This window comes from Nerophis ophidion, linkage group LG26, assembly GCF_033978795.1.
Source record: "Nerophis ophidion isolate RoL-2023_Sa linkage group LG26, RoL_Noph_v1.0, whole genome shotgun sequence".
NCBI classification, from domain to species: domain Eukaryota; kingdom Metazoa; phylum Chordata; class Actinopteri; order Syngnathiformes; family Syngnathidae; genus Nerophis; species Nerophis ophidion.
Genome location: NC_084636.1, coordinates 29,139,497 through 29,159,223, shown reverse-complemented (window position 1 = coordinate 29,159,223; position 19,727 = coordinate 29,139,497). Strand labels below are relative to the sequence as shown.

At 41.7% G+C, this 19,727-nt stretch overlaps 2 protein-coding genes across 5 annotated transcripts in view; one reads left to right on the top strand and one right to left on the bottom strand.

Moving 5' to 3' along the window:
- slc44a5b (solute carrier family 44 member 5b) overlaps positions 1–19,727 on the top strand; it is an 87,029-nt gene that overhangs the window by 46,841 nt on the left and 20,461 nt on the right. For all 4 annotated transcript variants that reach the window (XM_061887792.1, XM_061887794.1, XM_061887793.1 and 1 more), the window contains 10 exons: positions 4,732–4,816; positions 4,946–5,030; positions 5,149–5,259; positions 7,317–7,377; positions 7,457–7,577; positions 10,400–10,483; positions 10,685–10,797; positions 18,562–18,693; positions 18,769–18,868; positions 18,938–19,030. In XM_061887792.1, the coding sequence (XP_061743776.1) occupies positions 4,732–4,816; positions 4,946–5,030; positions 5,149–5,259; positions 7,317–7,377; positions 7,457–7,577; positions 10,400–10,483; positions 10,685–10,797; positions 18,562–18,693; positions 18,769–18,868; positions 18,938–19,030 (985 nt within the window). The remainder of the gene's footprint in view (positions 1–4,731; positions 4,817–4,945; positions 5,031–5,148; positions 5,260–7,316; positions 7,378–7,456; positions 7,578–10,399; positions 10,484–10,684; positions 10,798–18,561; positions 18,694–18,768; positions 18,869–18,937; positions 19,031–19,727) is intronic.
- The window catches only part of ptgfr (prostaglandin F receptor (FP)), a 131,694-nt gene that overhangs the window by 103,855 nt on the left and 8,112 nt on the right, over positions 1–19,727 (bottom strand). Inside the window, exons 3-4 of the mRNA XM_061887796.1 lie at positions 10,656–10,834; positions 8,045–8,157 (exon numbers count right to left, since the gene is read on the bottom strand). The gene's annotated coding sequence lies outside the window, so the exon portion shown is untranslated. The remainder of the gene's footprint in view (positions 1–8,044; positions 8,158–10,655; positions 10,835–19,727) is intronic.

Below are 19,727 nucleotides of genomic sequence, written 5' to 3'. Positions count from 1 at the left end.
CCTTCATTTACATCCTTATCAGAGGTTTGCCCTATTTAGGATGTAACATACTTGCCATACTGTGCCATACTTTTGCTGCTCTGTCAGTCAATCTGGTCAAGGGGATGGTCTGTGCTTCCCAGTAATTTTAAAAGCCTTTGCCACAACCATTAATGGGAGGCAAAACGGACACCAACAGAAATTAAACTTTAGTCTAAATTAGCAAAGTCAAGGCCTGATTTACTAAAGGTTTGCATGTACTAAAACACCTGCAATAAATGTTTGTGTGTACTAAAACCCCTGCAATAAGGTTTGTATGTACTAAAACACCTGCAATAAAGGTTTGTATGTACTAAAACACCTGCAAACCTGATAGCACACGCAAAGCTGATCTACTAAATGTGTGCAAAGTGGATTAATTGTGTCTGAGGGAACTGCACTATTTTTTGAATTTTGCCATTCACAATCCTCATGTAACACAACACACTTTTTTTTTTTAATGCATTTTAAGTAGTAAATAAATGCGATCAAAAGTCAGCTTTCAATGGAGCCTATGGGAGTTGCTGTATTCTACCTATTAGGCTCTTAAAAAAAACATCCAGACACCTTCATTAATTATGTACATGATGTAAGTCTATATCTAATGTAGTAACAGGCACATTTATAATATGTAATATTTACGTTGTTTGCCTCTTTGTGCATTAATTTCAGAAACACGTCACAACGTTCGCTTGATTTTTAACTACATCACTGCAGACTTCATCAGAGCCAACAAACATAAAAAAACATCACTTACTGTACAATGTATGCTGTCATTAGTATGTCAATGTTCATATATTCCCATTTAGACGAAGAATGACTCATAACGCAACGAAAATTGTGGTGGAACCAAGCGTCTTTTCGTGTCGTTTTCGCCATTCTAAATTGGCTGTCAAAGTATACAACTTGTCGGAATATGTCCTCATGTTTCCACTATCAAGTTCAGAGGGATGATTTATAATGTACAATAAACTTGCACATTCAAGGAAGCGATGAAGCAGCCCAGCAGTCAAGCTAGCGATCACCACGCCGCTATAAATAGTTTGTCTGCGTTGGCACTCATAATAACAATATCAGTAATACTTGATTTATGTTCGAGGCACAAAACGTAAATGCAGTATTTTTGGCAGCTTTTGAGTGGTTATTTATTGGGTTTTATGGGTGGAATAGAAGACCTCCCATTGGCTCCGCTGTAAGCAGACTTTTATTTATAGGGGACGGCGTGGCGAAGTTGGTAGAGTGGCTGTGCCAGCAATCTGAGGGTTACTGGTTCAATCCCCACCTTCTACCATCCTAGTCACGTCCGTTGTGACCTTTGGCAAAGCACTTCACCCTTGCTCCTGATGGGTCCTGGTGAGCGCCTTGCATGGCAGCTCCCGCCGTCAGTGTGTGAATGTGTGTGTGAATGGGTGAATGTGGAACTACTGTCAAAGCGCTTTGGGCTTCTTATAAAGGGGTAGAAAAGCGCTACAGAAGTACAACCCATTTACCATTTGTAAAATGCATTAAAAAAATAATTATGTTTCACAGTGGCGCAGTGGGAGAGTGGCCGTGCGCAACCCGAGGGTCACTGGTTCAAATCCCACCTAGAACCAACCTCGTCACGTCCGTTGTGTCCTGAGCAAGACACTTCACCCTTGCTCCTGATGGGTGCTGGTTGGCGCCTTGCATGGCAGCTCCCTCCATCAGTGTGTGAATGGGTAAATGTGGAAGTAGTGTCAAAGCGCTTTGAGTACCTTGAAGGTAGAAAAGCGCTATACAAGTACAATCCATTTATCATTTATAATAGGCAAAATTCCAAAAAAATAATAATTACCCTTAAAGTGCGTAGAATAAGGTGCACAGTCTATTTTGTGTCTCTGTCATTACTATGCAGAATATTTGCTGATCATTAGAACGCTCACAATACTGGGAGGAGAAAACGCAAATATGTATTTAAGTACATGCAATGTGATTTGTGAATACACATCACCGTTTTCCGAGGACTATTTTGCGTTTTGTTCAGCACAACATTCCCGAATGTGGTAAATATGTTCCATACCCGGGTGCATGATCAGTGCTCGCGCTGCGAAAATGATGGACGGATGAGAATCTTATCTTGTGTGTGTGTGTGTGTCTCAACTTCATTTTAAAATTTTATAGCTGCTGAAGCACTTTTTGCAATGTGAAGATCTGATAAGTCAGAAAGAGAAAGAGATCATACTGTCATGATCCGCTACTCGGATCATGGCATATTCTGGTTTTGTTCTGTTTTGTATCACATCCTTGTAGTATTTGACTCCTTAGTTCCTTGTGGCACTTCCTGTTTTGTTTCCGTTGTCATAGTAACCCATTTGTGTCACCTGCCTTTGGTTCTTCACACGCACCTGCTTTTTGATTATCCCTTCTATTTAAGCCTGCCCTTGTTTTTCATTCGGTCTCGGATTCTCATTTGCTTCCATGCAACAAGGTGACGTCGCTATTCTCGCATTGTGGTAAAGACTTTTGTGTACTTTAGGTTCCACGCTATTCTGTTGTTTGACCCTAGCTCATATGCTAGCGCTTTCTGTTGGTTTTGTTTGTAGTGCCTTCGTGCAAGTATTTTCTGTTCCAAGTCCGTTTTTATAGTTAAATAAATCATCATCCTTACCTTCAGCTGCGTCCATTTCGCATTGCATCAATGAGAGAACCACACCAGGATGCGAGCTAAGTCACACATACAGTATTATCTCCTCACAGATGCCACATGGTGTTTTTTTCAGCACACTGCAGGTACTGGATAATTTAACCAACCTCACTCCTTAATAATTCAGTCACACACCGGATTCTTAAAGGAATGAGGAAAAAAGCATCCAGACCCACTGTAGAACACTGGAGTCTAAACTGTGACTCACATAACTGAGGCGCTCCTCAAGGCCCCCTTTTAAGTCCTCTCCGTTTTGGTAGTTACAAAGGTTTTTCGTGATGTGATTTATGTAACTGAAGCTTGTTTACTTCAGATGCCGTCAGTCATTTGTTCAACTTCTTTGTGACTTTATTAGTAGTGTTCCTCAAGGTTCCATTTTAGGTCCTGTATTTGTCATCATTTGGACTATTGAAGGTGGCCTATGAGTTGAGTTAAACATTTTTGCAGCAGATTCTCAAAAAGACTACAGTGCTGTCATTGAAATCGTATTTGACTTGCTTTTTTGCAGAAAGTCCTTAATTGATCAAAATCGAACAAAATCAAATGTCTACCGTCGGACACTTCACCAAAATATGCAAAGTAATAATAACAGTGAAGGGAGAAGTCCGCCCCCCCGGGCTTTAGCTTTTTGGAAATGTGGCCCCCAAAACAATTTAGTTGAATATTCCTGCAAATCAGTGTAAATTTTGTTATGCACTGAAAATGACTCACACCCATTAAAGCATGGGTGTCAAACTCTGGCCCGCGGGCCAAATTTGGCCCGCCGTATAATTTAATTTGGCCCTTGAGGCAATATCAAATTAACATTAGAGCTGGCCCGCCGCTGTAACTCCACATTCACCGCTAATACTCATACTTGTCAACCCTCCCAATTTTCCAGGGAGACTCCCGAAGTTCAGTGACCCTCCCGAATTTCTCCCGATTTCTACCCGGACAATAATATTGGGGGCGGGCAGTAAAAGCACTGCTTTTGGCGTTCTCTACATGTCGCCACGTCCGCTTTTCTTCCATAAAAACAGCGTGCCAGCCCACTCACATAATATATGCGGCTCATACACACACACACAAGTGTATGCAAGGCATACTTGGTCAACAGCCATACAGGTCACACTGAGGGTGGCCGTATAAACAAAGTTAACACTTTTACAAATATGCGCCACACTGTGAACCCACAGCAAACAAGAATGACAAACACATTTCGGGAGCACATCCGCACCGTAACACAACATAAACACAACCGGACAAATACATAGAACCCCTTGCATCACTAACTCTTCCGAGACGCTACAATATACACCATTGCTACCACCAAACCCCGCCCCAAATCAAACGCGCCGCTGAAAAAAGGCATTCAATTTGTGTTTTTCTTTTATTTGATATGCCATTGATATTTTTTTAATTATTATTAATTAATTGTATATATGTGTGTGTGTATATATGTGTGTGTACTTACATATGTATATATGTAAGTAAGTGTGTGTGAATTAAAATGTATTATATATAGATAATGTATAGCATATACGCAGAAACCACTGAACTGAATTATAATCTATATAATATTGTATTATATATTGTATATATATATTGTATATGTATAGGGGTGGGACCTAATAAGTTTACTTCTTCCCACTCCCTTTTGAGCCAATCTTGACATCTACAAAAGATTAGTCACATGTAATGTTTTCAATGTAGGTGTAAAAATAATGTATTTATATATTTCTTTTGTATTTTATGTAATTCTCTTGTTTTGTTTGCATGGCTCAAAATAAACCATTCATTCATTCATTATTTGAAATTGGATTTTGCATGTCACTATAAAGTTATATAAGCCTTGCTTGGTCAATATTCAATGCAAAACTTGTTGGGTCCCTATTAAAGGGTTAATTTGTTCAACCTCGGCCCGTGGCTTTTTTCAGTTTTAAATTTTGGCCCGCTCTGTATTTGAGTTTGACACCACTGCATTAAAGCTATCAATAGGTGAGTAGCATTATAAATGTGTGTCACAGTCAAGTTTTTCCTTTATTACCTGCGCAATGGTCTCCTTTCAGCCTGGATCTACGGCGACCCTAGGAGGGTGACCTATCCAACCGACAGCCAAGGGCAGTTCTGTGGCCAGCAGGGCACTCCTAATGCGTGAGTTTCCCATCTTTCCACCGTTCAGTCTGCCACTCATCATATTTGCATTCGAAAGAGCAGGCCAGCACAATTCACAGACTTGATTCATTTGTAAATAAACCTGACACCTCTCCTTGTCTTCCACAGAAACAAAGCCATCTTGCTCTACTATAACATGTTGAAATGTGCCAACCCTGCAGTGTTGATTAACCTCCAGTGCCCTACAACCCAGGTAAGAGTCCGATCCGCCCAGCCAGCACACTTTATATGTGACTGGCGCAACTTCTCTTCCACACTCGGGCATGAAAGATTGATAGGCCTGCTCGTTAAGAAGTATGTTTCCTCCCCAGCTATGTGTCTCCAAGTGCCCTGACAGATTTGCCACGCTTTTGACTGCCTACAATATCCCAGCCGACTGGAATTATTATAAGCAATTCTGCAAACCGGGCTTTAGCAGTAAGGTATGAGTTTTTTTGTTAATATTTAGGTATTCTTGTCAGTGGAAACATAAACAACAAGCACATAGTTTGGACAATGCCTTGGCTACGCAAACGGAATATTCAGTACATTGGAACAATCTAATGAGATCAAAAGCAATCTAGCAAAAACAAGTTACATTATTGTAGACCAAGGGGTGCACTACTTGGCTACTACCAGAGGAGGCGCAGCTGATTCAGTCTCAATTACCGGTAGTTTGCTGTTTTAGGCTGTGTCCATACTCAGTTAGTTAAGGACCATGAATTGATTAACGTGGACCCCGACTTAAACAAGTTGAAAAACTTATTCGGGTGTTACCATTTAGTGGTCAATTGTACGGAATATGTACTGTACTGTGCAATCTACTAATAAAAGTATCAATCAATCAATCAAAAACCTGTATTTAACCAGGACCTATACCATTGAGACTCAAAATCTCTTTTGCAAACCCAGATACAATTACAGTTACAAATAAATGGGTTGTACTTGTATAGCACTTTTCTACATCCAAAGTTCTCAAAGCGCTTTGACACTACTTCCACATTTACCCATTCACACACACATTCACACACTGATGGAGGGAGCTGCCATGCAAGGCGCCAACCAGCACCCATCAGGAGCAAGGGTGAAGTGTCTTGCTCAGGACACAACGGACGTGACGAGGTTATTACTAGGTGGGATTTGAACCAGGGACCCTTGGGTTGCGCACGGCCATTCTTCCACTGCGCCACGCCGTCCCTATCACATCAATACATTGTACCGTATATTTCGGACAGTAGCTCACTTCTACTAAATATCTCTATGGAAAACTGAGATGTATTATTGTCTTTAAAAGTCAACAAAACATGTCAAATATATGTGAATATTTTTAAGGAAAATGGGCATACCTAGACTGTTTACACTGCAGGCCAAAGTGGCCCAAATCAGATTTTTTTTTTTTAATCAGATTTTTTTCCAGCTGACTTTTTACACTGCAGGTAAAATGGGATTTTTATCAGACTCTAGCGTAAACACGAATGTGGCGCTAATCTGGCCTGGACGTCGCTAGAAAGCGCAGCGCAATGAAGATAAAACAAAGAAAGTTGACTGAGAGAAAGTCACTACTACTATTAGAAAATAAAATAAAAGTCGCTACACCTTAAAAATGCACATTTTTTTTAACCTGAAAATAAATTATAAGTGTAATATATTTGGGAGGGTTCTAATCTTTTTATGGCTGTTTAGTAGAGGAGACGCAGATACCAGCGTGGATCTACGTGAGCTTTATTTTTCAACTCACATGTAAGCAAATGCGCCACAGGGTCAATTCCTGTCCTTCAACAATCGCTATGTCTACGGAATCCAAATATATATTCATAAATTACATTTGGCTTATTATGCACGCACTATTGACAAGTGATGCACCGAAAATGTAGTCGTCTTAAACAGACTTTGATCACCGAAACCGAATGTTGTGATGGAATATTCACTTCGGCGAGTGACAAAAAAAGTCCCATACAGGTCGCATTCAGGTTGTATTTGGTTTGGAAAGATCCGATTCCATTCGGATTCAGGACTACTTCCTGATGTGGGCTGAATCTGATGCCAAAAGATCAGATTTGAAGCACTTTGGAGCATTTAGACAGGCTGTGTCACTTGAGAGACAAACCATCTGATTTGGTGTGCAGTGTAAACGGGGCCCCAGTCATATTAATCAGGAACTCATACATCACTGATGCATCACACAGTCCTTTTTCTGTCAGCTGGCAGCTGCTGAGTGCCAGTGCATGGGGCATGGTTGTGCTGTCGGTGGTGGTGGTGTGAGATCCAGAGTGAGATTTTGTGTGGGAGCGTCTTTAGAACTCAAGTCAGGTGCAGCTGAATCATTGATCAGCCTTTGCACATCCACTCAAGTATGTTGGTCGTATAGTCACATGTCCGGTGCTACCTCGTTTTTACAATTTTACTCATACAGCAAATATGAAGTTTGTTTATTTTTAGGGTAATGATGATGGCAATTTCAGTGTTTAAGACTAATTGTGTTGTGTTTGCTTCCCATTAGACATCTCTAGAAATCCTAAAACACGATGACTGCCCATCCATGATTGTGCCAAGCAGACCATGTAAGACTGTCACAGCATCCATTTCTTTACAAAATGCTTAAAACCCTTTTTTTTTTTTTCCCATTCTATATTTTTTCAGTTATGCAGCGGTGCTTCCCCGATTTTAACAGTTTAAATGGAAAATTAACTATAGCCAACAAGACTACCTTTAATGACGGAAGCGGAGACCAGAGTGTCATCAATTTGAAAACGGCTGTCAAGTAAGTAACATCTACCCTACACCACAATCATTTTAACTGAAGAGGCTGAACACCTAGTTTGGCTGAAGTATACGAATGGAACCTTTAAGGTTGAACACAAGATATCTTACGTTATTTATATTAATAAGCAAAAAAAAACTAACAATTGTCTGTTCCAGGATCAGGATCAAACTGCAATAAAACCTTAACCTGTAAAGGCAATGCTTTAGTTTTTAGTCTAAAATTGAGTCCCTGTAATGGTTAAAGAGGAATAAAAAATTCTTTGAAATTGGAAGACGTATATCATTTTTTAACATTAGGCTTTCGAGGCAAGCTCTGTTTGTAGCTCCTTTTTTTTAACAAAATTAGCGATTCTCCAAATTTCCACCAATTAGATTTTTCGTACGAAAATGGCCTAAAGTTGCCAAAAGACTTATCAGCAAAACAAAATCAGATGTTGAAAGCAGTAGGTAAGCAACGGCACTTACCATTTGGTCTGGACTGAACGGCACCATACGCATTATGGACCGTGGAGTTTGTGTGGGACGTAATGTCCATTCATCGTTCTCCTTATACCCCCTCACATTGTTACAAGTGGAGCCTAGAAGAAAGAAATGATAATAATTATAGCTAACACAGGCATAGAAGTAGAAAGACAACAATTTGAAGGAGCAGCAAATTCATTCAAATGCACTTTGCAACAGTGTCTAACTGTGTTGCTGTGGGGAAATGTTTGTGACTGAAATATATTGGTCTAGACTGGAAGAATAAACTTCCCAAGTATTTGCTCTGATTCAACTATTTTGATATAACGTAGTAAAACAAAAACATTTTGGAGTATGTGGATGAAAACTTTTTGTTCCTAAAATGATCGTTAAACTTGATTTTTCTGTTGACACACATAATTTTACCTTAACTGCAGTTCAAATGTCACATTTTATTTTATTAGATGTAAGCTATTTGAGTTTAAATAAAAAAATATGCAATTTGGGTCAGCACGTGCCATTTTCCAAACCACTGATGAGAAGCACTGATCTATACAAGTAAACAAAGAACCTTTTATGATTATTTTATTCTTAGCTAAGGGTAAATATACATTTTTGCAATTGTAATGCTTTATTTTTAGGAGGGTTAGCAAACAGTCATAGCCAAATGCAATGGTAATAATAATTTCTTTGTTTCTATTTTCGGTCTATCGGTTTCCTCATTTTCGGTGTTTCGGATTGGCCAAAAATAAGGCCAAAATATCCAGTTTCAATCCCTCACCCACGGCCCAAATAATAATAATCTTGTGTCAATCTCGTCACACTCCTGATAATGAGCTGCTTAATACATAAGATGCTCTCATACTGTCACCAAGGCAGCTGCTCCTGCCCCAAGGGAACTGTGGACAGGCATGACAGAGTAGGACTCCCAGCGTGGCCATGTCACCTATTGCCAAATAAACCTATTCCATCGTACACATTCCAAGTCTTTTGCATTTTTTTCGGCTAAGATTCGGAACTTTGAACATTATCAATCAATCAATCAATCAATGTTTACTTATATAGCCCTAAATCACTAGTGTCTCAAAGGGCTGCACAAACCACTACGACATCCTCGGTAGGCCCACATAAGGGCAAGGAAAACTCACACCCAGTGGGACATCGGTGACAATAATGACCCAGTGGGACGTCGGTGACAATGATGACTATGAGAACCTTGGAGAGGAGGAAAGCAATGGATGTCGAGCGGGTCTAACATGATACTGTGAAAGTTCAATCCATAATGGATCCAACACAGTCGCGAGAGTCCAGTCCAAAGCGGATCCAACACAGCAGCGAGAGTCCCGTTCACAGCGGAGCCAGCAGGAAACCATCCCAAGCGGAGGCGGACCAGCAGCGCAGAGATGTCCCCAGCCGATACACAGGCAAGCAGTACATGGCCACCGGATCGGACCGGACCCCCTCCACAAGGGAGAGTGGGACATAGAAGAAAAAGAAAAGAAACGGCAGATCAACTGGTCTAAAAAGGGAGTCTATTTAAAGGCTAGAGTATACAAATGAGTTTTAAGGTGAGACTTAAATGCTTCTACTGTCCGAAACAGTTTCTAGTTCTTTTTTCAGTCGCTGTATGGAACCTAACCTCCTCATGACCTGCTAATGGCTGCCATACCAAAGACTATTATGTCCACTTCCTTACACTAAGGTGAACTTCACTGTAAGTGCCAGCCACTGTAGAGTGCTGCAGTGACCTCTAGTGGACACAATCAGCACTGATGATCACAGAGCATCACAATTCCTTTCCCCAGTGACCTGTAGGCATATGAATTAGAGTGCTTGGTCATGTGTTTTTTTTTGTTGAATGACTTTCAGCTTTGACTCAGAAGGAAAACAGCTTGTCCTCAATTTTCACCTTTAAATTGCCTTGTCCTACACAGTGTAGACAAAACGTATTGGGACACACGCCACAACACCTGAATTGAGGTGTACAAATGTATGTACATACACTTGTAAAGAACATAATGCTATGGCTGTCTTGAGTTTCTAATAATTTCTACAACTCTTATTTTTTTGTGATAGTGATTGAAGCACATACTTGTTGGTCACAAAAAACATTCATGAAGTTTGGTTCTTTTATGAATTTATTATAGGTCTACTGAAAACGTGACCAAATCTTCTGAGTCAAAAGTATACATACAGCAATGTTAATATTTGGTTACATGTCCCTTGGCAAGTTTCACAGCAAAAAGGTGCTTTTGGTAGCCATCCACAAGCTTCTGGTTGAAGTTTTGACCACTCCTCTTGACAAAATTAGTGCAGTTCAGCTAAATGTGTTGTTTTTCTCCCCCTCTCCCATGACAGTGGTATATCCAATCTGATGAATGCCCAAGATTATGGCTTGAGGATCTTTGAAGATTATGCAAACTCCTGGTATTGGATCCTCATGTGAGTTTACATAAAATGTTGCTACTGTTGAACATTGTGTTGTGTTTCTGTATCATTGAGCATGTATCAAGAAGAATCAAGTGGTGAACAAATACATGTCATATTAATGAGTGTTTCTAATGTTTTGCCAAATTAATAGAAACAGCATGATGTACAGTATATGGTGGTGTACCTAAGGTTGGGACCAATGCTTGTATGCAGATCTCTGGTCATAAGCATGTTGGTCAGCCTGTTCTTCATCCTGCTGCTGCGCTTCATCGCTGGCGTGTGTGTGTGGATCATCATTGTTGGCGCCATCGTCGCGATCGGCTATGGTGAGCATCTCTTATGCGTGAGATTTCAGCAAGCACACTGCAAAAATTCAGTGTTCAAAAACAAGGAAAACAAAATAGGGGTATTTTACTTGAACTAAGCAAAATTTTCCGCCAATAGATCAAGAACATTTAGCTTGTCAAGACTTTCCAAAACAAGTAAAATTAGCTAACCTCAATGAACCCCAAAATACCTTGAAATAAGTATATTCTCACTAAGAAGTGCATTTTTCTTAATAGAAAAAACAAATGAGACCTTTTTTCTCAGTATGTTGAAAAGTATTCTTTTCCATTTGGCTGTCATCTGTTTTAATTATGAGACACAATTGTGTCAAAGTCCATCCATCCATCCATTTTCTACCGCTTATTCCCTTTTGGGGTCGCGGGGGGCGCTGGCGCCTATCTCAGCTACAATCGGGCGGAAGGCGGGGTACACCCTGGACAAGTCGCCACCTCATCGCAGGGCCAACACAGATACAGACAACATTCACACTCACTTTCACACACTAGGGCCAATTTAGTGTTGCCAATCAACCTATCCCCAGGTGCATGTCTTTGGAAGTGGGAGGAAGCCGGAGTACCCGGAGGGAACCCACGCATTCACGGGGAGAACATGCAAACTCCACACAGAAAGATCCCGAGCCTGGATTTGAACCCAGGACTGCAGGACCTTCGTATTGTGAGGCAGACGCGTCAAAGTCATTATTTTTTTTATTTCATGCTTGAAATAAGATATGATTACTTTGAAACAGCAGTTTTATACTCGTGAGTGTTGATGACACAGCTTTCCAACAGTTGATATTCTAGTTTCAAGCATGTTTTACTCAATATAGGTCAAAAAAATCTCAGCAACAAGCTGTAATATCTTACTGAGATAATTTAGGACCAAAACACTTAAAACAAGTAAAACACTATCATAAAATCTGCGTAGTGAGAAGAATTATCTTATCAGACAGAAATTTAGCAAATATCACCCTTATTTGAGATAGTTAATTTTACTTAGATTCAGTTTTTGCAGTGCATGTTAATGACAATCTCAAATACAAATACAAATATCAATTTCCATCCATTTTCTACCGCTTATTCCCTTTCGGGGTCGCGGGGGGCGCTGGCGCCTATCTCAGCTACAATCGGGCGGAAGGCAGGGTACACCCTGGACAAGTCGCCAACTCATCGCAGGGCCAACACAGATAGACAGACAACATTCACACTCACATTCAAACACTAGGGCCAATTTAGTGTTGCCAATCAACCTATCCCCAGGTGCCTGTCTTTGGAAGTGGGAGGAAGCCGGAGTACCCGGAGGGAACCCACGCATTCACGGGGAGAACATGCAAACTCCACACAGAAAGATCCCGAGCCTGGATTTGAACCCAGGACTGCAGGAACTTCGTATTGTGAGGCAGACGCACTAACCCCTCTGCCACCGTGAAGCCCCAAATACAAATATTAAACAGATATACTAGTCAGTATACATCTTATACAGTAATCCCTCGTTTATTGCTGTTAATTGGACAAGATTGCAATAAATAATTTTCCGCTAAGTAGTTATTTATAATTGACAACCGATATATAAGTTGCGAAATGAGTTATTCACACAGAAATATTTTGCTTAATTGTTTCCAAATGGTGTTTGTAGCACGGCAGTAAAACGGGGAATCTCGCACAACAGAAGTCATCGTCATGGACCAACTAGCTGTGAAAGCCAGCTTTTTAATCAGCTAAAGAGACTCAATAACTCCACATTATGGTGAGTTTACTGAAAATATTTAAACAAACGATGCCAACATTATGATGGCGCGTACAAATATACTTGAAAACAATCCTACAGGCATCACACATTGGACAGTTTAGTAAGTATGAATTGTTTTAATTAAATTGTGAAACCTACAAACGTTGGTTGATGTGATGAATGAAGAATCCTGTAAGCAGAAACCGTATGGACTGTTTTAAATTCGGTTCAAGGCAAAACAGGAAGTACCATTTCAACTCGCAGCACATACAGTGAGCGAACTCGTCCAAAAGTTGATGCCATAGCACAAACAATAACACACCTTTTCAGTCCTATTCTTGGGAGGGTTTAATGAAAACTATTGAACACAAAACATGATGGCAATTAGCGGACAAAAATCCATACATTAACTGCATCGTTTTATAAGTCGCAGGATTTAAAGTGTAGGAAAAAAGTAGCGACTTGTAGTCCGGAATTTACGGTAGTATAGACCAGTGTTTTTCAATCACTGTGCTGCGGCACACTATTGTGCCGTGAGATACAGTCAGGTGTGCCGTGGGAGATTATGTAAATTAACCTATTTAGGTTAAAAATATTTTTTGCAAACCATTAATTATAGTCTGCAAATTAGTTGTTGTTGTTGAGTGTTGGTTCTGTCTAGAGCAGGGGTGCCCACACTTTTTCTGCAGGCGAGCTACTTTTCAATCGACCAACTCGAGGGGATCTACCTCATTTATATATATCATTTATATTTATTTATTTATGAAAGAGACATTTTTGTAAACAAGTTAAATGTGTTTAATGATAATACAAGCATGTGTAACACATATAGATGTCTTTCTTTCACAAAGACAAGAATATAAGTTGGTGTATTACCTGATTCTGATGACTTGCATTGATTGGAATCAGACAGTAATGATGATAACGCCCACATTTTCAAATGGAAGAGAAAAAAAGTTGTCCTTTCTGTACAATACCACATGAAAGTGGTTGGTTTTTGGCATCTCATTCATCCAGCTTCCATACACTTTACAAGAAAAACATTGGCGGCAAATTCCGTAGCTTGCTTGATTGACATTCACGGCACCCGAGGGTCTTGTGAGATGACGCTGGCTGCTGCCAGTTCATTATTATGAAAAAATGACAGAGAGGAAGGCGAGAAACACTTTTTATTTCAACAGACTTTCGCGCCGTCCCTTCCGTCAAAACTCTAAAGGCCGACTGCACATTTCCTATCTTCACAATAAAAGCCCTGCTTCATGCTGCCTGCGCTAACTAATTACAGAGTCTTGGAAAGCTGGCGTGCACAAGTGATGTGCACGCCAGCTTTCTGAGGGATCGCTTGTGCACGCCAGTTTTCCGAGACTCTGTATTTAGTTAGCGCAGGCAGCATGAAGCAGGGCTTTTATTGTGAAGATAGGAAATGTGCAGTCGGCCTTTAGAGTTTTGATGGAAGGTACGGCGCGAGAGTCTGTTGAAATAAAAAGTGTTTCTCGTCTTCCTCTCGGTCACATTTTAATAATAATGATCTTGCAGCAGCCAGCGTCATCTCACAAGACCCTCCGGTACCGTGAATGTCATTTAAGTGACGTCTTGGTGAAGATTGATGATCACTAATTTTTAGGTCTATTTTTTTTAAAAGCCTGGCTGGAGATCGACTGACACACCCCCCGCGGTCGACTGGTAGCTCGCGATCGACGTAATGGGCACCCCTGGTCTAGAGCTTGGCGAAGTAACCGTGTAATACGCTTCCATATCAGTAGGTGGCAGCCGGTAGCTAATTGCTTTGTTGATGTCGGGAACAGCGGGAGGCAGTGTGCAGGTCAAAAGGCATCTAATACTTAAACAAAAAATAAACAAAAGGTGAGTGCCCCAAAGAAAAGGCATTGAAGTTTAGGGAAGGCTATGCAGAACGAAACTAAAACTGATCTGGCTACAAAGTATGAACAAAAACAGAAAGCTGGACGGCAGCAAAGACGTACTGTTGAGCAAAGACGGTGTCCTCAATGAACATCCGAACATGACATGACAATCAACAATGTCCCCACAGGGAGAAGGATAAAAACAACTGAAATATTCTTGATTGCTAAAACAAAAGGAAGATATGAAACTGCTACAGGAAAATACCAAAAAAAAGAGAAAAAGCCACCAAAATGGAGCGCTAGACAAGAACTAAAACACTACACACAGGAAAACAGCAAAAAACTCAAAAAATAGGTCACGGCGTGATGAGACAGGTTGTGACAGTCCACTTTGAGACTAGCGCTATAATGATTGGTTATGCTTTAAAGTCATATCCAACACTTGCAGCAACAACTTTTTACTATCAACTGAGTTTAGTTTTTAAATGACTTCTGCTGGTGGTGTGCCTCCGGATTTTTTCAACGCAGAAAAATGTGCCTTCGCTCAAAAAAGGTTGAAAAACACTGGTATAGACCAAATACACACCATATCATCATATAGGCCGACACCACCAATATACAGTATGTATCGATCTGCCCTCCTTACAGTACGTGTCGTTTCTGTACTTCTGGCTGCGACGATGCTGACACATCAATAGTTACCAGATGTATTATCTTCTTTCTAACTTGTATTAATATTCTCGTTAATTTCTTGTTAATAGCTGTTTATCTGCTTTAAGGTGCTTAACTTTACTAAGTACTATTTCTTCTGTTGCTTCAAGCCAGCTTAGCTGCTAGCTAGCTGAACTAGCACGCCTCCTTCAGCTTGCTCTCGGTTTGTAACATGTTAAGCATCGTCCTAATACCTGATTATGATACTAAAAAATGCGGTTAATTTACTGTAATGGAGGTGACTAATATTAACTTAGTGTATTTTCTTCAGGCTATGTATAGAGGTGTGAGCTTGTCAATCGGGAAACTAAAAGTCCATCCATCCATCCATTTTCTACCGCTTATTACGTTACCATGGTGACCAAACTAACTCACAAAGGTACAAAGGGAGTCCAAACTAACAGAAAATAACTAAACTAAACATGATCCAGACTACGGATCATGACAAATTGGTCCCTAGTGTGTGATTGTGAGTGTGAATGTTGTCTGTCTATCTGTGTTGGCCCTGCGATGAGGTAGCGACTTGTCCAGGGTATAGAGCGCCTTCCGCCCGATTGTAGCTGGAATAGGCTCCAGCGACCCAGAAGGGAATAAGCGGTAGAAACTAAAAGTAAACATTTTAAATACCTGGGCGTAACTTTGGACAATAAACTCACCTTTGATCAGCACACCACGGACATTCAAAAAAGAAGTCAACAAAGACTGTCAGCCATCCGAAAACTTAAAGGAGTATACGTTGCACCTCACCTCCTGTTATTACTGTACCAAAGCATCCTTCTGTACTGTTCCAGATGTTTTTTCACCATGCTTTCTGTAACCAAACTCACACGCATTACAAACATAGCAGCTAAAATCATCGGCCTACCCACACCCAACATTTCAGATTCAAACCACAGGTTCATCACGCGACTGGCAAACACAATAGTCCAGGATATCAGTCACCCAATACACAAATACATAATCCCATTACCATCAGGGCGCAGGTACAGAACCATCAAATTCCGGAAGGCCTGCCTCAGGAAAAGCCTTATCCCTGCAGCTATAGCCGCCCCTAACAGCAGGCCCTGCCGACCCGTCTGATAAAGCCTGTAAATGTGTCGGTCATGTATGATGTCTTTTTGTTATTTTTGTTTTGTGACGTGTAATGTCTATATGTTTAAATGTACAGCAGTGAAAATGAATTTCCCCAACGGGGACCAAAAAACCTAAATCTAAAATATAGTATATATGATATCTGTGATCCTTATTAAAAGGCATTCATCAGCAATGGCAATCAGGTACTATTCATGAAAATTGTCCGATACTGGTAGGTGGCCGATCAATCAGCACATGCCTAATACAAATCTTTTTAAATTGTTTCTTTTGGAGAAATTTGCTTCAATATTTTAACATTTTTGTGTACGAACCCTGTTCTCCCGTCCAAAGGCAAAACCCAGAAACTCAATTTTGGTCAAAACTGAGCTGATAATAATTTTGGAGTTCCTAGGTGATATGCTTTACATTAGTGTATGCTATATTGTAATTTTCTTGAGGGTTCTTGAGGGTGCATGGGAGTTTGCCCAACCAGTCTACATGTGCTTTGTGGACTTGGAGAAGGCATTTGACCGTGTCCCTCGGGAAGTCCTGTGGGGAGTGCTCAGAGAGTATGGGGTATCGGACTGTCTTATTGTGGCGGTCCGCTCCCTGTACGATCAGTGCCAGAACTTGGTCCGCATTGCCGGCAGTAAGTCGAACACATTTCCAGTGAGGGTTGGATTCCGCCAAGGCTGTCCTTTGTCACCGATTCTGTTCATAACTTTTATGAACAGAATTTCTAGGCGCAGTCAAGGCGTTGAGGGGTTCCGGTTTGGTGACCGCAGGATTAGGTCTCTGCTTTTTGCAGATGATGTGGTCCTGATGGCTTCATCTGACCGGGATCTTCAGCTCTCACTGGATCGGTTCGCAGCCGAGTGTGAAACGACCGGAATGAGAATCAGCACCTCCAAGTCCGAGTCCATGGTTCTCGCCCGGAAAAGGGTGGAATGCCATCTCCGGGTTGGGGAGGAGACCCTGCCCCAAGTGGAGGAGTTCAAGTACCTAGGAGTCTTGTTCACGAGTGGGGGAAGAGTGGATCGTGAGATCGACAGGCGGATCGGTGCGGCGTCTTCAGTAATGTGGACGTTGTACCGATCCGTTGTGGTGAAGAAGGAGCTGAGCCGGAAGGCGAAGCTCTCAATTTACCGGTCGATCTACGTTCCCATCCTCACCTATGGTCATGAGCTTTGAGTCATGACCGAAAGGATAAGATCACGGGTACAAGCGGCCGAAATGAGTTTCCTCCGCCGTGTGGCGGGGCTCTCCCTTAGAGATAGGGTGAGAAGCTCTGCCATCCGGGAGGAACTCAAAGTAAAGCTGCTGCTCCTCCACATCAAGAGGAGCCAGATGAGGTGGTTTGGGCATCTGGTCAGGATGCCACCCGAACGCCTCCCTAGGGAGGTGTTTAGGGCACGTCCAACCGGTAGGAGGCCATGGGGAAGACCCAGGTCACGTTGGGAAGGCTATGTCTCCCGACTGGCCTGGGAACGCTTCGGAATCCCCCGGGAAGAGCTAGACGAAGTGGCTGGGGAGAGGGAAGTCTGGGTTTCCATGCTTAGGCTGTTGCCCCCGCGACCTGACCTCGGATAAGCGGAAGAAGATGGATGGATGGATGGATATTGTAATTTGTTCCGTAACTAAGCTGTTACGCGCATGGCAGGACCTAGCAACTACCACATGACCGCGTAGATTCAACAGAAAAACCTAGTATCTCAAGGGACCAATCGAAGCTTCTTTGTCAGTCGCCTTATTGTCTTTAATGAAACATTTGCACGAATGGGGGCCGACGGTCAACCTGATTATGTGATATTATGGCACGAGGGGATATTTGGAAGATTGGCCCAGGACGTTGCAAGCACCTTCATTAAATGTATTGTTCTTGATTCTTCCCCTTGCATACTCTTTTGGGCAGATAACTGTGGAGGTCAAAATAAAAACTGGACGCTGTACACGGCTCTTGCCCAATGTGCAAACGCAGAATGGGGCCCACCCGAGATTGTGATCAAATATCTGGAGAAAGGGCACACGTTCATGAGAGCAGATTCAATCCATGGCTCAATCGGCAAGAAAATGAAAGCTCAAGAAAACATCTATACGTTTGATGACTTTGTAGATCTTTGTACGACAGCATCAAGATAGATTGGTTTTCCTTTGTTTTCTCAAAATCAGCTAGAAGTGAGTTACTAGGTTTTGCCTTTGGACGGGAGTGTTCAGGAACCAATTAAGTCAATGGAGGTTTGCCTGTTGCGCCTTAGGAAGATGTAACAGAATTGGCGAAACAAAAAGGGCCGCCCTCACTCTGTGTGGGACTGTATTTAACCACATCAGATCACTTGGCACAGTGGCCACTTCTTAGTAGTGAGCAATGTGTTGTTTCTTTCACGTCAGGAATTGGCCATTGCTACTGGGAGTACAGCAGGCTTAGCAAGACGCCGGACGCCAGCGTCACCATCTCTGACATTGGCCTGCAGACAGACTTCAACGTTTACCTTCAGCTCAGCCAGACGTGGCTCATCTTCAGTATGTAGCAACTCTACTGCTTCTTCAACTCGTACGCAAACAAAATGATCTCAAATGGGTCCTCTTGTGCTAAAGTGATCTTGCTGGCCGTGATCGAGGTCATCATTTTGATTGTGCTGATTTTCCTGAGGCAGCGGATCCAAATCGCTATCGAGCTGCTGAAGGAGGGAAGCAGGTTGGTAGTTGTTGTCATTCATGCTGAACACGGCATTTGATGATGTATCTCTTGTGTTGTTTTTTTCAGGGCCGTAGGATACGTCATGACGGCTCTCCTCTACCCCATCTTCACCTTCTTCCTGATTTTTGTTTGCATCGCTTATTTTGCAGTCACAGCGATGTATCCTTTTGGTATTAGTACTTATATACGGATGTAATTAACCGTACACGCATTTACCTCAACTGCAAAGAGGAAGGGCCGTTTCTTGAAAACAGGCGATAATTGAAGACTGGCAAGTTAATTTTTTTAACTAATAATTTGGAGTGTAAAGGAAACCGCAGCTGTCTTTGACCAAATGGTCATTTATTAACAAGTACAGTGGAACGTCGATTTATGAACGTAATTAGTTCTTGAACAGGGTCGGCTAATCAAAAGGTTTGTGCAGTGAAGCAAATTTCTCAATTAATAATGTATATATAAATGGGCTATATCCATCCCTTTTGGGGTGACAGAGGGCTACTGGAGCCTATCAGCTGCATTCAGGCGGAAGCCAGTGAACACCCTGGACAAGTCGCCATCTCATCGCAGGTCCAACACAAATAGACAACATTCACACTCACATTCACACACTAGGCCAATTTAGTGTTGCCAATCGAGGGTATGGGGAGAACATGCAAACTCCACACAGAAAGATCTCTAGCCCAGGATCGAACCCAGGATCTTCGTATTGTGAGGCACACGTACTAACCCCTGTTCCACTGTGCTGCCCTGAGGTGACACAAGGGCAGCATGGGCTCTAGCTTTGACAAAAGTCCATATTTTAGTCAAGTTTTGTACACTTTGAACAGAATATATATTAGACATATAGATGACAAAA